The sequence below is a fragment of the Lithobates pipiens genome, unplaced genomic scaffold, assembly GCF_037356315.1.
Source record: "Lithobates pipiens isolate NorthernLeopardFrog02 unplaced genomic scaffold, aLitPip1_a1.2 Scaffold_18, whole genome shotgun sequence".
NCBI lineage: Eukaryota > Metazoa > Chordata > Amphibia > Anura > Ranidae > Lithobates > Lithobates pipiens.
In genome coordinates, this window is record NW_027507758.1 from 40,179,739 (window position 1) to 40,200,691 (window position 20,953).

The 20,953-nt window shown below is 42.4% G+C and overlaps 1 protein-coding gene across 1 annotated transcript in view; it reads right to left on the reverse strand.

Moving 5' to 3' along the window:
• Positions 1-20,953, reverse strand: part of FOXN2 (forkhead box N2) — an 87,103-nt gene that overhangs the window by 19,785 nt on the left and 46,365 nt on the right. Inside the window, exons 2-5 of the mRNA XM_077485605.1 lie at positions 18,648-19,186; positions 10,706-10,830; positions 8,007-8,068; positions 2,364-2,432 (exon numbers count right to left, since the gene is read on the reverse strand). Coding sequence (XP_077341731.1) covers positions 2,364-2,432; positions 8,007-8,068; positions 10,706-10,830; positions 18,648-19,172 — 781 coding nt within the window. The 5' untranslated portion in view covers positions 19,173-19,186. The remainder of the gene's footprint in view (positions 1-2,363; positions 2,433-8,006; positions 8,069-10,705; positions 10,831-18,647; positions 19,187-20,953) is intronic.

A 20,953-nucleotide genomic window follows, 5' to 3' on the forward strand; every position in this document is an offset into this window, starting at 1 on the left:
TACCTGTAGGTAAAAAAAAATATCTCCTAAACCTGTACGGTTTAGGAGATATTCCCCTCGGTATGCACTGCTGACTGCAGTGGCGCATGCGCACGAGGGGATTCTCGGCCTGCAAATCCGGCAGTGGCCGGCCGGCATGAAATCTCCCGCGCGCATGCGTGGGAGTGACGATATCGCGGCTCCGGCCACTCACAGCGCCGGAGCCGCGATACCCGGAAGAAACGCCAAGGGAGCATGTCAGCTCCCTTGGCGTGGATCGTGCCAGATGTCGGGGCCTCGTTCTAAGGTAAGTATTTCATATTTTATGCGGTGCATACTAGCTCATTATGCCTTTTGCTTTGCAGGTGTTAAAAAAAAAGAAAAAATAGCGGGTTTACTACTGCTTTAAAGGATAAGTTCACCTTTGGGAACATGTTACACCCATAAGATTTGTTTGTTTAAAAAAAATAAAAAAAATAACTGGCTCCTAGATTCAAAGAAAATTTGTTAAGCCCTAGTATATTACATTATTAAATGTATGCAGTGCAAGTACCCGACTTTGACCTGATGTCAGACTCCTGCAATCCCTGTACAGCAGAGCTCAGACTAAGAAAGCTAGAAGAAGCTTGAGAAGCAATACAGTTGAGCAGCAGTACTCCTGTGCTAACAGGAAACATGCTAACAGGAGGAGAGGGCAAAGCAACAGGGGAATAAGCCTATCAGTCTGCTGCTTCTCATTTCACTGTTCAGTCACAGGCTGGGGGAGGGACGAGACCTATAAGTGTTACCTACTGCAAAAGAGAAAAAGCAGGTAACTGACCAGCTGGACAAGATGGGACTGTTGCATGGCACAAAGTCTCAGGACTAGGTGAAAAAAAAAAGAAAAAGAAAAAAAGAAAAATCCTTTGGCAGGTTAAGCAAGAGTTCCTGGCAATTAGCTTTGGGAGAAAGTCGCACTGAAATTAACGAGAGGCTGACAACTCCTGAAGATAATCACAGCGGCTCCCATGTAATAGCTTATGGGGCGATTACCTGCAAGTGATCAACCCTGGATGTAGACTGCATACGTCGCGCAGGTAACAGCTCCAGGATCGTATACACACCGCAGCAAATTTAACTCCTTGTTGAACTTGACAGGTGGCTCCACCTATCATAATTACCAATTGAGGTCAATAGGACCACACCACAGCCACGAGCCAAATGCTCAGTGCAAAATACCTATTCAGTAACAAAAAAAAAAAAGGAAAATAGGAATAAAAAAGCAGCAATATTGCCGCCTTAATCTCCCGCCCGATAGTAAAATGACAGGGGGACAGGATCCCCTTTCAATTTGAGACAGCATCATATGACGTCTCAGCGGTCTTGCGTGCGCCGGTGGGAGCGCCGTGTTTCTGGGACATGTCGGGACCCTGATCTCTGTAAAGAGCCGATGACGCCTTTCAGTGCCTGCTCCTCAGTGCAGCCTATCAGTGCCCACAAGTGTGGCAAATTAGTGCCTCCTCATCAATGCCCATCAGTGCAGTCTATCAGCAGACATCAGTGAAGGAGAATTACTTATTTACAAAATTTTCAGACAATGAAAAAAAAAAAAAAAAAAAAAAAAAAAAAAAAACTTTATAATTTTTTTTCCCCCCTCACACAAGATTGGGTATTCAATATGAACACTACTTCACTTCATTCACTCAAATTTACTGAACTAGGTGAACAGCTTCTACTTCTTTAGTAAATCAACCCTACTGCCTATACATCACAATTTAAAGCGGAGGTCCACCCTAAAGTGGACCTTCCGCTCATCGGAACCCTCCCCCCCTCCGGTGCCACAATCGGCACCTTTCAGGGGGGAGGGGGGTGCAGTTACCTGGATAATCCAGGTAACAGCACCCACTTCCGGGATAGCTGTCTGCGGAAAGGGGCGTAACTTACGCCCCTTTCCGCAACTGCCCGCCCCTTTCCGCAAGTGCCCCGCTGCCTGCTGGGAAACACACAGCTCCCAGAGGCAGCGGGGAGCGTCCTTATTGCGCCGCGCGATTCGCGCATGCGCAGTAGGGAACCGGGAAATGAAGCCGAAAGGCTCCATTTCCTGATTCCCATACCCAAGATGGCGGCGGCAGGACCCGAGAGACGACCGAGCGATCGGCTTCGGGTTCCGACATCGCGGGCGCGCTGGACAGGTAAGTGTCACTATTTTAAAAGTCAGCAGCTGCAGTATTTGTAGCTGCTGGCTTTTAAAAAAAAAAAAAAATCGCGGAGTCCCGGTGGACTCCCGCTTTAAACAAATACTCAAACATAATAAACTGCTGCTTAAAACTGCTCTGCTTTAAAGTGTTCCAGGAACTACGCCAGAATATCATTCATGACTGAAGAAAAATAAAAGCAATTCTTACAATCCAAAGCTTCATGCTTGATAGAGCTGTTTAACAACATCATTGCAGTGGCAGCATCAATGTCAGAATCTGGAAGAAAAAGAAAATGGTTTTCCATGTTTTGCTGCATCAATTTGAACACCTTCAGAGTCATTTTCAACCAGCTTTAAAGCGATTTATGTTTTTTTTTTTTTTTAATAACAAAACAAACCTTTACAAACATATCACTTACCGTCACTGTGCAGTTCGTTTTGCACAGAGTGGCCCCGATCCTCATTTTCTGGGGTCCCTCCGCGGCTCCTCCCCACATCAGATAACCCCATAGAAGAGCTCTCCGGGGGGGGGGGGGGGGGATTTGATTGACAGAAGCAGGAGCCAATTGCTGTGCTGCTATCAATCTATCCAATCAAGAGCCGAGAAACCCGGGCAGCGGAAGATCGCGTCTCCGCCGGGTAAAATCCAGGGCTGGGGGGGGGTGGTCACTACCAGGTGTTTTTTCGCCTTAATGCAAAAGATGCACTAAGGTGAAAAAATACACAAGGGTTTACAACCCCTTAAAAGCTGAACTACAGGAATTCAGCTTCTTTGTAAATATTGAAGGCACACTATGAGTCAAGTCCAAGGAGCTGCATGACATCTCTCGGGCTTATCTCTATCATTTACATCTGACAGTTTTATTGCATTCCTGGAAGGCGGCTATTGCTTATTTCTGGGAGTCTGATGCTTCAGGTCTTAGCATCTTCAACATCAGAACTGACATTTCCCCTCAGCGTGTCTTCCAGGTATCGTGGCTCCGGCGCTGTGAGTGGCAGGAGCCGCGATGTCGTCACTCCCGCGCATGCACGCGGGAGACTTCTTTCCGGCATCTGCCGGACTTTCAGCCGAGAATCCCCGGAGCGGATGCGCAACTGAAGTCAGCGGCTCATTGCGAGGGGCATATCTCCTAAACTGTACAAGTTTAGGAGATATTCTTTTTACCTAAAGGTAAGCCTCATTATACCTGTGGGTAAAAGTTAAATAAATTGACTATACTACCGCTTTAACTTGACTAAGTAGCCTCCTATCTTGTCATGGGTATGGGCTTTACTAAGTAGTACTAAAGCTTCCCATTTTTCACCAGACTACTATGACTGAATTTAGTACAGTATTATAAAATTTACTTTCACATCAAAATATAAACTCATTTTTCGTGCCAACAGCATTCTCTAGATTACTGTGCGCTGCTTTCTCGAATTTCCTGTTGGAGAACGTGCACCAACAGTCTAATTCCTGTGTAATGGTTTACATTCTTCAGGATTACATGCCCCATCACGTCTAGCACCTGCACACATAACTGACCATCATTTGGCATCCGAGGACCCAGCCTCCACTGACCAGCATGTGTAGATTGTGGAGACAAGTCAATGAAGATCTGCCTCCGGTTCCTCCTACAGGGGAGGACAGGGCCCGGAAAAGGGCAGTTTTTTTTTTATTTTTTATTTTTTTTTTTAACTCCATGGAGCTACCTGTATGTGTTGGGGCAAGCAGCATATACAGGTCGTTGTGTAATCTGGTGCCAAGAGTACATACAAAGAGGTGGCTCTGTGGGACCCTGCAAGGGTAAGAGGAGCCACCCGACAAGCATCGTTCTAACCAATGCTGAGAGAAGGAGCTCATTGTGAAGGATGCAGACAACTGGAAACTACCAGGGTGTAAAGCTGGACATACATGGATCGAAATTTGGCCAGTTCATCATGGAACTGGCTGAGATTCAATCCATCTATTGGCAGGCTGATTATAATCTAGAATAATCTATAAATAATCTATATAGAATCTATCGATCCACTTGGGTACAACCAGCCTGTGGGATTTTTTTTTTTCATGAGAATACCGCCAATGGCTATAGAAACTAGCTGTAATCATTGTGCTCTGCCAGTCGGGAAAGCTCCCCCCACCACCGCAGAAAACAATAGCGCTGTAGGAGAGATTCCTCCAGCAACACTGACTGTGTTGATGTGGGAAGCCAGAGATTTTCTTTACTTCCACCCGTGGCGAAAGGAAAGAAAATCTCTATGGGCTGGTTAAGTTGCCATTACAGCATCTGAACAATTTGTTCTTGAACAGTACAAGTATACTGACAAACCTTCGGTTTTAAGAAGCCAATGCTGTACTTGAAAAGCCACTGTACTGAAATAATGTGGCTTTTTCACGGCTGCTTGCCTAATCTGGCTGGTTATCCTGTGTCCTTATTCTCGGTATCAGAACATTCTAGCCATCTGTATTCTCACGTTACCATGTACACAAGCTTATGTCTGAACTGTAAAAGAACATTTTTCAGGACTCAGCTAAATTTACAGTTTCCATAGCAACTATACTGCAGACAAAACTTTGCATAAAATCAGGACAGTGTGGGGGCCAATCCTATTCAATGACAACACACCTACTTCAATGTATACCTACTGCTCTTCTCCTGCAGATACTTTAATATAAATGGCGACGCAAATAAAAAAAAAAAAAAAAAAAAAAAAAAAAAAAGAAGAAGGATTCCATAATGGAGATTTGCAGGGATGGAAATGGGGGCATGGTACACTACAGGTACCAGCAAGGTGTGCAGTGCAAGAACATTAAAAATTAATTCCAGGTATGTAAAATTGTACAAATTTACAATGATTCCAGCGTGGATGAATGCAAGTCTGTATATACCATACCTGTGGTGTCTCCATAGAAGCTGGAAATCACTGTAATGGGCAGTGCTACTCCAGTGATTTCCACTAGCTTCATTGGTGCCATTCAGGGAACACTTTGCATTTTCTAAATGATGCAAACATTTTTTTGATTATACAAGGTGTAGAAATGGGGAGGGGACACCACACCCTCCAATCAGAGAACACTGCATTTATTAAGAAAAGTAAAGTGTTCTTTGAGTGGTGCCCATGCCAGTGACCCATGGAGTTCAATAAGCAGCAGCGCAGCCACTTGGCAAAAGACCTGGAAGCAATTGCTTTTGTAGTGGTACCTACTACACAGTGAGCCAACAGGTATGGCGCACACTTACATTGCTCTAAGCTGGACCGCTGCAATTATGAAAAAAATTGGCATACTTGCAATATTAAAGTGGATTTAATAAAAAAATAAATGTGTGTGTGTGTGTGTGTGTGTGTGTGTGTGTGTGTGTGTGTGTGTGTGTGTGTATATAATAATAATAAAAAAAAAATTATATGCGTGTGTGTGTGTGTGTGTGTGTGTTATATATATATATATATACATACATACATACATACATACATACATACACCATTAGATGCTATTTAATTAATTTATTGTTCTCTTTGTGCCCATCATAAATATTTCTTCAATGTGTATTCGTTTCTACTAATTTTAGGTGCAGTCAATTGATATTTTTTCTTTTTGGTTTTCATTGTGGCGCCGACACCCTACACTTTTCCCCCTCTTAAAGTGTATTTAACAAGTTCCCTACCGCCGTATCGTAAGATGACGGCAGCAGGAACCGTTCCTCCCTCCGGGTTGTTACATGACATCCGCTGCTTCCCAGCATTGTGGAGGGCAGTGCGCTCGCCGTATCACTGGGGACCCGATGCGTGCAGCCGTGACGTCTGTCCCGCACCCGCGATTGCCCGGTAACAGAGCCGGGACGTGGATCTGTGTGTGTAAACACATGTCCTGTCAGGGAAGAGAACTGATCGTATGTTCCTTGTACAGAGGAACACTGATCGGACTCCTTCCCTCATTAGTCCCCTCCCCCCACAGGTAGAATCACTCCCTAGGACACACACTTAATCTAGCGCCCCCTAGTGTTAACCTATTCCCTGCCAGTTACATTTATACAGTAATCTGTACATTTCTTATAGTACCGATCACTTTATAAATGTGAATGGTCCCAAAATAGTGTCAAAAGTGTCCGATCTGTCCGCCGCAATGTCACAGTCATGATAAAAAAATAAATAAAAAAAAAGACGCAGATAGTCGCCATTCGTAGTAAAAAATAAATAAAAAATTAAAAAACACAAACAATAAAAAATGACAAATCTATCCCCTATTTTATGGGCATTATAACTTTTGCACAAACCAATCAATATACGCTTATTGGGAATTATTTTTTACCAAAAATATGTAGAAAAAAAACATATCGGCCTAAACTGAGAAAAACATGTATTTATTTTTTTTTAAATGGTATATTCATTATAGTAAGATTGTTTTTTTGTTTTCAAAATTGGCACTCTTTTTTTTGCTCATAGCGCAAAAAAAAAAAAAAAAAAAAGCAGAGGTGATCAAATACCACCAAAAGGAAGCTCCATTTGTGGAAAAAAAAATATATATATTTTTTTTTTATTTGGGTACAACATTGCATGACCACGCAATTATCATTCAAAAATGTGACTGCGCTGAAAGCTGAAAAGTGGCCTGGGCAGGAAGGGGGGTGAAAATGCCCTGTATTGAAGTGGTTAAACTTACTACAAAAACCGTAAATTACTGCAACGGAACAATCCTTTAGATGTAGGCCCCTTTCACGGAATCCCCTTGCTCAGAGGGGAATCGCTCCGCTGAGCCCCACTGAGCAGTCGGATGACAGACTCCCTCCTCCCCCAGGCAGTCGTCGTCGCCCCCCCCCTAGTTATAAACACTCCATAAGACACACATTTAACTCCTTGATCAAGAGAGAGATCATACACAGTATAAACACATGATCGGTCTCCTCTCCACTGAAAGGAGCAGGATGTGCGTCTACACACAGGTTCCAGTTCTCGCCCTGTCACAAGCGATCGTGGGAGCCCGACTGTCATTGCATCGGCTTCGTGTATATGCTGTGGGCACACGCCCCTAGTGGCCAAAAAGGTGAAGCCCAGCCGTGCCATTCCGCTGCAGTAAAACTGCCGCAGTTGATCAGCAAGAGGTTAATGAACACAAAAAAGTCTGGAGCTGTATAGGCATTGAGTAAATTCATGTTGAATTGCCCCAAAACTTTTCTCCATAGATGGCCCTGTCAGCAACATCCAGATCAACAAAAGTCTATTTTTCAATAGAAGTTTGTTGAAGGAGCTTGGCGGAAAATAGTTGGTTGAACAGAGCCTGCAGCCATCCAGATGCATGCATTGTTCTGGTCATCTTGAGTGCTGTCAGGATACCACAGCCCTCAGCGGGAGATGCCTTCATCAGCACTGGTAGAAATGAGTGAGGAACTTGCCAAGTTTTCTTTCTGAGGGCTCAGTCACACGTGTGTGAAATCCGAAGAATCGCTCATTAAACACACCTATAGCATTTGTGACGTGTTTTGCGAAACATTGATCTTATCAGTACATGTACACAGGGTCATTTATAGTAGTTTCTAGGCAGTTGAGTTTTGAAGCATTTAAAAAATAAAAAAGGCTTTCAGGACGGATGTTCAGCGGCATTTGAAAAACGCCAAACGATTGCAACAGCTTGTAAATGGGGTAACTCACGTTTCATTTACTGGTGTTAATTTTCGACTATTTAAAAAAAAAAAAAAAAAAACCCCTTCTAAAAAACGCAAAACGTGGCTAGTAAACGCAGAAAAAACTGACATTTTTAAACATTGGTTACTATCTGTTAAATCATTCAGGAGAGGTTTTAAAACGTCCTGTGTACATTAAGACAACAATGAAAGGAATCGTGCTGTCCTTGTAATCAGTGTAAATATCTGCATACCTTTCACGGAGTGTCCTTGAGTCTGTTTCAATGCAGAAGATAAACAAATGGGAGGAGATGCACTAAAGAAGGAAACACACAACACATTGTTTAGGTTTGGTACAAATCTTGAGATCTACAAAGAAAAGGAATAATCACAATAAAGGTTGTTTGGATAACCTGGGCAGAGTATAAGCCTCCAGAAAACATAGCACACATATCAACAGAAGATATACAAGATGGCCTCGTTCATACCTTGTGCAGAGATGTGCGTTTTTTTTTGCACGTTTTGCAAGGGCACACAGAAAACAATTGTTCTCTATGTGCCCTGTTCACACCCATTTCATGACCCAATTTTTTCTGTGCAGGAATCTGCAAAGTGTACGCAGTTTTTCAGCAGGAAAAAAAAAAAAGAATAAAAAAAACGACGTGACATCACATTGTGGTGTGAACAAAGCACAGAGAACAATTGTTTTCTTTGCACCCCTGCAAAGAATTTATGTTCCATATTCATGTGCAGAAAAGTAATGAACATGACAGCAGCATTATGGTGTGACCAGGGAACAATTGTGCAGAAATTAACATCCACCACTTCACACTTTATAAGCATTTATGTACCATCAAATGTATTTAATGTTGTCCCATTCTAACACCTAAATTGGGAAGTATGCAATACCCAAATAGGGCGATTCCATAAAATAAGGGCTCAATTTAGATGTGCAAAGAGCGCCCATTACCGCACCTCATGTGTTAACAGCACATTTTTAGCGTATTTTTGCCAATGCCTCCTGTATCTCAGCCAATCAAGAGGGAGACCCAGGAGAGCCCCGGTTCTCATGCACATCAATGGACCGCGATTGGGCAGCTGGACACAGAATGCATGAAGGTAAAAAAAAAAAAAAAAAAAAAAAAACCTTCAGCTTTTACAACCACTTTTAAGCAGAAGTAAACCGTGCCAGTTTTTATAAAAAAAAAAAAAAAAAAAAAAAAAACACAAACACACACACTAGCACATTATGAAATACTTACCTTAGAACGAAGCTCTGACAGACACTTCCATCTTCACCCGGTCTTCCTTCCAGTTTTGCGTCCTCCGGCCTTCTGATTGGCTGCGCTGCAATGACATCACTTCCGCACATGTGCACGGGAGTCGCAGTCTGTGGCACAGAGTTCTGAAGGGACGGCACGGGTATACAGTCCCTTCAGAGCCCATGCACCGATGACATCACTGGCTGCACGAAGTGTAATATCTCCTAAACCACCTATTATAAGGCTTACCTGTAGGTTCAAGCCTACAGAAAGGGTTTACATCCACTTTGAGGTCTGGACTTTGCAGAGGTGCATTAACCACTCAAGGACCAAGCCTATTTCTGACATTTGTTTACACGTTAAAAATCAGTATTTTTTGCTAGAAAATTACTTAGAACCCCCAAAACACACACACACACACACATATAATTTTATATATACACACACACACAATTTTTTTTTAGCAGAGACCCTAGAGAATAAAATTGTGATCGTTGCAATACTTTATGTCACACCGTATTTGCGCAGCAGTCTTACAAACACAATTTTTTTTGAAGAAAACAACACTTTTTAAAATTGAAAAAGGAAGACCGTACAATTGCCCCAATTCTTTCTATAATGTGAAAGATAAGGTTACACCGAGTAAATTGATAACCAACATGTCATGCTTTAAAATTTGTGCACACCCGTGGAAAGGCGACAAACTTTGTTATGTAAAAATAGCCATTTACATATGAGGGTGCGCGAGCTCGGAGGGATGGGGCTCTTTAGATTTTTATATTGTCCCTTAAAAAAAAATGTTTTGATCACCTGTAAAAAATAAATAAATGAAAAAGCATGACAGGGTGTCTCTTTAATGTGATATCTGGGGTCAAAAAGACCTCAGATCTCACATTTACACTTAAAGGAAAAATAAATAAATAAATACTTCCAAAAAATGGCCTTTAAGGCCGTTGGGAGGAAGCAAAGTTTGACGTCGCTCCGGTCCTCAAAGGGCATAGAGTTGAGTGGGGGCTATCTTGCCCTCACTCAACTTCCAGCCCCCCAGGCAATCGGATAGTTTCCGCTGCTACCGATGGGTCCGGTAAGCAGCGGAAACAACCAGGAATTGGACACTTCTTCCACCGCCCATTAAAGTGATCCTGTGGCAAATCCGCTGCTGAGACGAGTTTTATGTTAAAGCGGACCGCCCGCTGTTTAAAAACATACCGGGGTCATGGCAGCTATCTGCTGCATAACAGCAGTATATAACGTCAAAGTAGTGACGTATATAAACCCCACCTCCTGACATCTGAAATACCATAAAGAGCCAGGAGGTGCTGGTGGAAAAGGGGTTAAATTCGCTGTGAAGATTTGGATGGCTTCCAATAAAAAAATAAAAAAATTAAAAAAAAGCGATGGGCCTCGACTTGGCATGCGACTGTGTCCAAAATCGCATTTGAAGTTGCACAATTCTGAATGGCACACAATGGCTTGCATTTCTCTGTTGGTTAACAAAATGGGGTGTTGGTGAATTTTTCTATGGTTTAGATGTTTTAGCTCCCCATTCATGCTCACCTTTCCTCTGCTTGTTATAAGTGGACACATTCTGCTGTTGCCGAGTGAACGAAAGGTAATCTTCCACTGCTTTATTGTATTTATTAAAAACAGAAAACATTGATTTGTATTGGTAGCGCTAGTAATCAGCTTACCTTGTAGGGGAGGCAGGAGGGGTGTACAACGCAAGTGCTGCAGAAAAAGGCTGTTTCTTCAGAGCTTGGACTAGATTGGGTTTATACTCCGGATCAACACACCATAAGGAACCTTTTCCATTTACCTAAAACAGACAGCAAGGATGCAAATTAGATGAGAGTGGCAAGACTATAAAGAAGCCATTTACATGGAGTGTACTTCATATTCCAATGGGATTGACCAACATGCTTTTAAGCCAATTAGCTAGACACCGCCAAACTGCAAACCCCCCCCCCCCCTCCCCCCACAACATGGGTTTCCATTGTACAAAATACGAAATCCCCTATTGATCACAGTTGATTTGTTGGGTTGAAAACCCCCCAAACATTATATTATTTTTTAAGCAGAGGCCCTGAAGAATAAAATGGCCGATGTTGCATATTTTTTATGTTACATGATATTTGCAAAGCGGTTTTCATGTGAATTTTTTTGGGGGAAAAACAAAACCACTTTAATCAATTGTAAAAACAAATAGAAAACAAAATAGAATACCCAATTGCCTACTAAAAGATGTTACGCCCCAGGGAAAGGCGCCAAACTACGGTACATAAAAATCTTTACAGGCGAAGCTTTAAAAGCTTTTACAGGTCACCAGATTAGAGTTACACACACCCCCCCCCCCCCCCCCATCAACTTTATTGCCATTACAAGGGTTGAACAAAATTCCATGTGATGGTATGGGCCATGACAGATCTTCTTTATGGAGCAATCTGGGGTCTATTAAACCCCAGTTCTCTCTGACCTTCAAAGCAGCTGACAGATCTCCTGCTCCTCTCTCCCCCTCAACCCTCCCTTCTACAAGCTAGTAGACCGATGACTGCACTGACCACTGTTAACTTTTTCCTCTAAAGATTGGAAGTTCAGACAAGTGGCACAGAGAACAGGTGCTAGCAGCATTGAAATTTGCAAACTGCAGGAATCACCCCGGTACAACCCCTTCAAGCCTAAGGCTGCATATTTGCTTTACGTCGGCATGAAGGGGTTAATGCATTCTATCCATTAAGATAAAAAAACCTGTGTGCAGCAGCCCCCCCCTCATACTAACCTGAGCCCCATCTCGATTCAGCGATGTTGCACGAGAGATTTGGCTTTGCGAGACTCTCCCTTCTTATTGGCTGAGATGGTAGTGAAGCGCCATTAGCGCCTGCTGCTGTCAAAGTCGTGAGTCAAAGAGGAGAGAGGGGGGATGGGGCCGGACCAAGCCACGGCCCTGTGTCTGGACAAGGATCTGCGGCTTGGGTGCCCCCCATAACAAGCTGCTTGCTGCGGGGGCACTAAACAGGAGGGAGGGACCAGGAGAGCTGAACAGGGACTGGAGAAAAGGAGGATCAGGGGTGCTTTGTGCAAAACCACAACACAGAGCAAGTATAACAGGTTTGTTATTTTTAACAGAGAGAAAAAATAAAAAGTATATAATATATAAACACACTTTACTTGCTTGCTCTCTATAGTGGTTTTGCACAAAGCACCCCAGATCCTCCTTTTATCTAAAAAAAAAAAAAAAAAATTATATATATATATATATATATATATATATATATATATATATATATATATATATATATATATATATATATATATATATATATTTTTTTTTTTTTTTTTTTTTTCAACTTAATGCATTCTATGCAATAAGGTGATAAACCTTCTGCGTTGCGGATGCCGCCCCCCTTTTCCTTACCCAAGTCCATGCAATCCAGCTCCAGCCGCTGTCTCTCTGCTCATTGGACAGATGATACCAGCGATATCTCACTGTTGTCAATCAAATTTGGTGACATGGGAGCGGGACGGGGGGGCAGGGCCAAGTCCCACTGTCTGTCAATGGATAAATGAGAATTGAGCACATATGGGTGCCCCCAAGGAAAGCAACTTGTAGTGGAGGAGGAGTCTAGAGCACTGGCAGGGGACCCCAGATGAAGAGGATCTGTGGCAGCTCTGTGCAAAGCCACTGCACAGAGCAGGTAAGTAGAACATTTTTTTTTTTAAATAAAAATAAACCCCAAAGCTTTATAACCACTTTAATTGAAGGTGAAGTTAAAGCCGATTGGTTACTATGCACAGCGGCACCAGATTCGGAGTGCTCCCGATTTAGTAATTCTCCCCTAGGTGTATTCTCCCTAGGTGTATATTTTGCAAACAGTAACAGTGAAGGGGTGTAATTATAGATGAGATTTATCCCTCTCAGCACATTCCAGTAGAAGGCTCTCTTTCTTGTAGAGATTACAGCTGCTCTTGCATTTTATCGCTGATATAAGGAAGATCTCCTTTAGTTTAGCAGGAACACAGGCTCATCTCAAATTACTCAAAGCTGAAGAACAGAGCCAGCAGAAGGAAGTGCTGCCATGACAACCCAAACCAGACTGTTATCCGAGACTATAGCTAGACTAGCAAAGAGTACAGTGACTGTATGTGCAGCTGGGAGATGCATTTCCATATATAGAGAGATTAATACGCACCATCAGCTTGGTAGTAACAACTTCCGTAGTCTTATCTTTAACAGGTAGGTGACACACTTTTAGTTTACAGAAAACATGAATCATATGGAATTCTTCAAAGCTTCTCAAGTTTATAACAGCTAATAAAAAGGAGAGGTACCAGGCAATCCAACCCCAGTACAAAAACTCAAAAATAAAAACAAACAAAACAAAAACAACAACAATAAATAAAACAAACAGCTTGTTTTAAAAACGAAGATTTCATGTACGACAAAAGATTCCTGGAGCACTAGGGTTCGCTAAAAGGTTTAGTTTTTCACATTAAAACCTTGGACTTTGCTATTTGATAAGGGAGGAGTCACTGCTCCAATGACTGATTTTTTTTTTTTTTTACAGTTTGGAACTTAAATAAAAATATTCCGATCTGACTTCCTGTAGCCGATTAGTTATACTGCGGCAGGTTGGCTCCCCTGGGGGAGCCGTCGTAGCTGTACGTCGGCTGCTTTAAGATCGCGCGTGTGTCGCCGGAGCCAATGCGCGTGACCAGCGAACGTAATGTCTACCGGGCACCCGATAGCGATCTGTCAATGTAAACAGACAAATTTCCATTCTGTCTGGGGTGAGGAGACTGATCTGTTGTTCCTACTGCTTAGGAACAGCGATCTCCCTCCTCCCCCAGGCAGTTAGAAAAACTCCATAAAACACACATTTAACTCCTTGATCGCCCCTAGTGTTAATTCCTTCCCTGCCAGTGACATTTATACAGTAATCAGTGGCTACTTTTAGCACTTATCGCTGTACAAAATGTCACTGGTCCCAAAAAAATAAATAAATAAAAAAGTGTCAAGTGTCTGATCTGGCCGCTGCAATGTCGTAGTTCCGATTTAAAAAAAAAAAAATTAAAATAAATAAATAAAATACCTCGCTGATCACCGCCATTACTAGTATAAATAAAAATGCCATAAATATATCCCTTATTTTGCAGACGCTATAACTTTAGTGCAAAGCAATCATTATACCCCAAGACCCTTTTCACACTGTGCCGCTATTTTTAGCGGCGATATTCGGCCGCTAGCGGCCAAAATGGGGTTGAATCCGCCTGCAAAATGCCACCGCAGCCCCATTGATTTTAATGGGGAGGAGCGGTGTGATCACTGCTCCCAAGAAGCTGCAAGCAGGACTTTTTCTGACTTCCTACCAGTGCAACGCTCCAGTGAGAAAGCCCGAGGGCTTTCACACTAGAGTCAATGGGCATCTTTTTTTGAACACTATAGCGCCTGCAAAATCCTCTAGCGTGAAAGGGGTCATGTTTGCTTTTGTTTTTTTTAGCAAAAATATGTAGAAGAACACATATCGGCCTAAAACGAGGAAGAAATGTTTTTGTTTTGTTTTTTAATTTGAGATAATATAGCAAAAAGTAAAAAAAAATAATTCTAATTTCCAAAATTTACACTTTTTTTGTTTATAGTGCAAAAAATAAAACCTGCAGAGGTGACCAAAAAAAAAAAAAAAAAGTTTTGTTTGGGTCCTGTTTTGCACGACCACGCAATTATCAGTTAAAGAGATGCAGTGCCGTATTGCAAAAAATGACCTGGTCATTAAGGGAGCAAATTTGCCTCGGCTGAAGTGGTGAAAGTCGCAGCAACATTGAAAGGGGGCCTGCACTACTTTGATTCGACTTTTGATACAGAGAGTGTAAAGTCGGATGAAAGTTGTGCTCCAAAGTCACACTGGAAATGGAATCGTTCTAGTGTGAATAGTTCATTGTTCTCACTGTCCAATGACGGAAAAATGTATTTGACCCCCTGCTGATTTTGTACATTTGCCCACTGACAAAGAAATGATCAGTCTAGAATTTTAATGGTAGGTTTATTTTGACAGTGAAAGCCAGAACAATAAAAATATCCAAAAAAACGCATTTCAAAAAAATTATAAAATTGATTTGTATTTTAATGAGCGAAATAAGTTACTGTGAGGTTGATTTATTAATACTGGAGAGTGCAAAATCTGGGGCAGCTCTGCATAGAAACCAGCTTACTTTTTTTTTTGTCAAAGCTTAATTGAACAAGCTGATGTTAGAAGCCGGTTGCCAAATCCGGTGCAGCTGTGAATGGTAGCCACTCTCCAGTTTTAGTAAATAAGCCCCATATTTACATTGTAGATAAGGCTGAATAAAAAAAAAAAAACCCCACACAAACACACACACACAGTACATCCAGGCCAACCTGTGTAGGTGTACTTGTGTCAGTGTCTATAATCATTTCCCATATCCCTGTATGCTGTGTTCTTTAAGATGCACATCCAAAAGTCTTTTAAAAATATCTACACGTCCCGCTGCCACCACCAATTGTGGAAGAGAGTTCCATATTCTTACCGCCCTGACCGTGAAAACCCCCTGTGCAGCTTAAGGTTAAACCACTCCTCCTCCCATCTCATTGTGTGGCCCTCTGTGACCCCTGAGATTGAATAGTTTTTTTTTTCCTATGCTGGAGTCACCATTGAGGTATTTGCAAATTGCCATCATGTCCCCTCTCAAGCATTTTTTCTCCAGCAAGAATAAAATGTAGCGTTTATAATCATGCCTTGTATTTGAGGTCCTCCATCCCCCTTTATAATTTAGTTGCCCTTCTTTGGACTCTCCAGCACATCCTTCCCAAGGACTGGTGACCAGAACTTAAAAGAATACTTCTGATGTGGCCTAACCAGTTTCATAAAGTGGCAGGATTATAGTTTAATCTCTGGAGTATATCCCGCTTTGGTAGCTGCAGCTTGAGACTGCATGCTATTATTGCTCAGTCTATCTTCCACTAGGACCCCCAGATGTTTCTCTATCCTTGATTACCCCAGAGGTTCTCCCCCTAGTGAGTAGTTTGCGTTTATGTTCTTAACCCCCAAGTGGATCATTTTACCTTTCTCCACATTAAACCTCATATGCCATGTAGTTGACCAACCCATTATTTTTGTTCAGGTCTTTCTGTAAAATTTCTGTATCCTGCTGTGACGTTATTGCCCTGCTTATTTTTGTATTATCTGCAAAAACGGAGATTGAGCCATTTATCCCATCCTCTATATCATTTATGAATTAAACAGAATTGGTCACAAGACAGAACCTTGTGGTACCCCACTTACCACGCCAGAGCAGCCGGAGTACACGTTATTTATCACTACCCTTTGGATGCGCCCCTGTAATCAGTTTTCTATCCAAGAACAAACCTTATGCCTGCAGAACTCAGCTTGTAGATTAAGCATCTATGTGGAACTGTATCAAATGCTTTTGCAAAATCCAGATACACCCCTTCCACAGGCCTTGCCCTATCTAGATGACAGCTTACTACCTCATAGAATGTTAACAGATGGCTCGTTCTTGCCAGACCAATCGTAAAGCCATGCAGATCACTAATAAAGATACAGTTATCAGCAAATTCTTGGATATAGTTCCTTATCATCCCTTCCAATATTTTACCTACTATTGATGTTAGGCTGACTGACCTGTAGTACCCCAGATTATGTCTGTCTATGCCCTTTTTTGAATATCGGTACCACATTGGCTTTTCTCCAATCAGCTGGTACAATTCCTGTCAGTATTTGATCCTCTATGAATCAGCAAGATTTCTGGCTCCCAGGTGTCTTCTATACAGGTAATGAGCAGAGATTAGTAGCACTCTCTTCTGCGTGCGAGCTTGCAGGGACAAGGGGGGTGCTTTACTTTTTTTTTTATTGTTAATTTTATTTTTACACTTTTCCTTAAAAAAAATTGTTTTGATCACTTTCATTCCTATTGCAAGGAATGTAAAAACATCCCTTGTAATAGAAATGGTGCATCCTCTTTCAGGAGAGATATGGGGTCTATAAGACCCCACATCTCTCCTCCAGGCTGGAAAGCATCAGATCCAAAAAAATAATAAAAAATTAACGATCTGATGCTTTCCTGCCATGTCCCTGGCATGGTTTACTTACGCCGGACAAGACGTTATAACGTCTCCCCCGGCCTCTGAGAGTCAGAGATTGCTGGGGACCATCTGTCCCACGGAAGTCTACATGGCTAACTTCAGCAGATTCTTTCTCCAGGTAGCCAAATGTACGGGCGGCCTGGGGAGAAACTCCAGAGGGTATTCATTTTTTAAAGAATGAATTACAGCAGAAAGTTAAAAAAATAGATACCGTATTTGCCGGTGTATAAAGGCGACCCGGCATATAAGACGACCCCCTAATCTTACAGGACAAAAACGCTTTTAAAACTGTACTTACCGTATAAGACTACCCGGCTTTCGAGGCTTCAGATTTCTTCCTTCTTCCTGCATTTGCTGGAGCCAATCACGGCGAGCGATGTATTCTATTAATGAATACAAAGCCTGCTCGGATTGGCAGAGGTCGTTACTCCAATCCGAGCAGGCTTTGTATTCATTTGAATACATCGCTCACCAGGATTGGCTCAGCGGTATATACTGTATTGTAGCCGAAGCTACATACAGTATTACCGAACACCCAGCCGGCATCCGAGGGGCTGACCCGGCGTATAAGACGACCCCTGCTTTTTGGCCAATTTTTTTACATGCAAAAGGTCGTCTTATACGCCGGAAAATACGGTATTTTTTTCTCCCAAAGTGTTAGTCTTTTTTGTTAACAGCGCAAAAAAAAAAAAAAAAAAAAAAAAAAATGCAGAGGTGAGCAAATGGCAACAAAAGAAAGCTTGATTTGTGGGGGAAGAAAAATGACATAAATTACATTTAGGCATAGCGTCGGACCTCCGCGCAATTGTCAGTTAAAATAACGCAGTGCCTTATTGCAAAAACGGCCTGATCGTTAAGGGGGTAAATCTTCCGGAAGTCAAGTGGGTAAACCCAAAACCAAGAATGCAATATATTTGCAGCTTACCAATCATTAGATGTGGTGGCTGCATCAGTTTTCTTTTCTTTGGCTTTTTTCCCCCCTCTGTTTTCACCTGGTGATCTGGCCAGTAACACATCTCCTGTATTAGTGAGACACAACTATGGAGGAAGGAGCACAGGAGACAGTAGTAGTGTCAGTTGGGAACAGAGGGATTGGGGGGGGGGGGGGGGGGGTGTAAACAAATGAAAGCTGATTATTTTAATCATTCCTGCCAGCGTTAAGTGATTTGTCTCATCCATGTAAAAGGGATACATTCTGATGGAAAACTTGGGCTTTGGCTAAACAGACTTGCTGGCTGGATCACCGGATGAAAAATAGAAGAAAATTAAATAAAAAAGGAATCTAATGCAGCCAACACATCTAAGAATTGGTAAGTGGCAGTATAATAAAAAAATATGTTTGCTTTTGCATTTAATACTACCAAAAATTTAAATGGAAGTTTGTGACCACCACCAATGGAAACAGCAACTCAAAAAAAATAATAAAATAAGTCAGCAAATAGAGGTCACCTATTTCGAATATCTGCTCTGATCACAATCCAAAGTTTAACTTTAATGCTGACCACCAGATGACTTACCTTTCCATGACTTCTTTCAACTTTCTGAAAGCATTTGTTTAGAGAAAGGTTGTGTCTGACCGAGTTCTTCCAGCCGGTGGGTGCCGTGGCAAAGTAAGGGAACCTGTCTAGGATCCAGCTGTATATCTCTTTCACAGGCAGGCATTTGTTAGGGGAGTGCTCAATTGCCATATAAATGAGTAGGCTGAAGGAATACGGAGGTTTTGAGGAGGCAGAAGACTTCTCCGTGTTTCGACAACCTGATTGTGAATTGTCACCTTCAATGTCATATAAGGGATTATTGGCTGCAAGTCCCTCACTTCCAAGGCTGAAGTTATTCAGCAGGTTTGTACTCTCGTGAAGCCAGTTCAAGTTTGTTAACTCTTCATCTGCTGGGCCACAGTCCACGGCAGAGGCCTTTGGCCTGGCTGCGCCGACCTCTTCTGGCAGGCTACCCATTGTATCAATTTGACTCAAACCTGCAACTCTCTCTGCTCCGGGAGTTTCGACGTTCTTGTCAGGAGTCATTCCCGTAACCGGACCCATGCAATCTTATCACTCTGTAACAAACACAACGAAAGGCATTAGATCGATTGATAAGCAATTCGTGACACATTCAGTAAACATGGCATGAATAAATATATATATTTTTTTATATAGTTTCTATTATAGCTACATGAATGACTAATTTTAAAGTGGTTGTAAACCTCAGACGTGAATTATGAAAAGGCATATCCCTAGCATTTGGCACTCCAGATGCTTTGGAACTACATTTCCCATGATACTCCTCTACTTCAGAGTGCACAAGCATCCTGGGAAATGTAGTTCCATCTGGGATGCCAAGGTTTGCCATCACTGCTCTATAGTGTGGATTTGTATCACTCCAGTGAGAAGTGTAATTTCTGTCTAATGCTTTGTTCCTCTGCTATCAGCATGAATCACTTCTCACAAGTTTTCCTGACACCAAGAGAAAAATGGTGATGGGGAGGGACCTTGGGAGCATGAAATGGTCCAAAATGTCTTAGTTTGCTAATGGATTAAGATTTTCCTTCACTGGAATGAAGGGGCCAAGCCCAACCCCTAAAAAACAACCCCACACCCCAATTCCCCCCCCCCCCCCCTCCACCAAATGATTTGGACCAGTGCACAAAGCAAGGTCCATTAAGACATGGATGAGCGAATTTGGGGTGGAGGAAATTGACTGGCTTGCACAGAGTCCTGATCTCAGCCTGACAGAACAACTTTGGGATGAATTAGAGAGGAGACTGCGAGCCAGGCCTTCTCATCCAACATCAGTGCCTGACCTCACAAATGCACTTCTGGAAGAATGGTCAAACATTCCCATAGACACATCTCCTAAACCTTGTGGACGGCCTTCCCAGAAGAGTTGAAGCTGTTATGGCTGCAAAGGGTGGGCCAAATCAATATTGAACCCTACGGACTAAGACGCCATTAAAAGTTCATGTGCGTGTAAATACTTTTGATATATATATCTATATATCCATACATACACAAACACACACAGAAAGGTGACCCTTATACTTCAAGATTCTGCTTTGTCATCTTTCCCTTTCCTCACCAACTAAATCTCAAGCACTCCCATAGGCAGATGATATCTTGGCTTCCAACCAGACTTAACTTTCACTCGCTCACATAGCGGCAGTGTGACCTCGCTCTCTAGTGACAAACATTCTCTGCAGGCTTAAGAGCTGATCTTCACTAAATGGAGATGATTACAAATCCCAACTGTGCTGGCAGTTTAGCACCTGAAGGCAAAACTAAAACTAATACAGCTGTCTGTAGGGATTAACATTTAGCTCCAAAAGAAAAAAAAAAAAAGCCAAATTACTGAACTGCTATTTGGAAATTTAGAAAAAAAATATTACTTTTTTTATTTTTATTTTTTATTAGGGATGCACGAATACTTTTTTTTTTTTTTTTTTAGCAACTTGCCGCTCAGTCTAACAAAATCAGGCCGGCTTCTCATCGGTCCGGGTGGCCGTCATATGAGGTCCCCCCAGATCAATCCCAGACCATATGAGGTCCCCCCAGATCATATGGAGGTCCTCCCAGAGCAATCTGTCACTGGCTGCATCAGTGTACCAGCTCACTGCTGGTACCATGTGACCGCTGTAACCAATCACAGCAGGCAACATTTAGATGGTAGGATCAGAATTTGGCGTGAACATGAAAGCATGGATCCAGCCTGCCTTGCATCACCGGTTCAGGCTGGTGGTGGTGTACTGGTGTGGGGGGATATTTTCTTTGCACACTTTGGGCCCCTTAGTACCAATTGAGCATTGTTTAAATGCCACGGCCTACCTGAG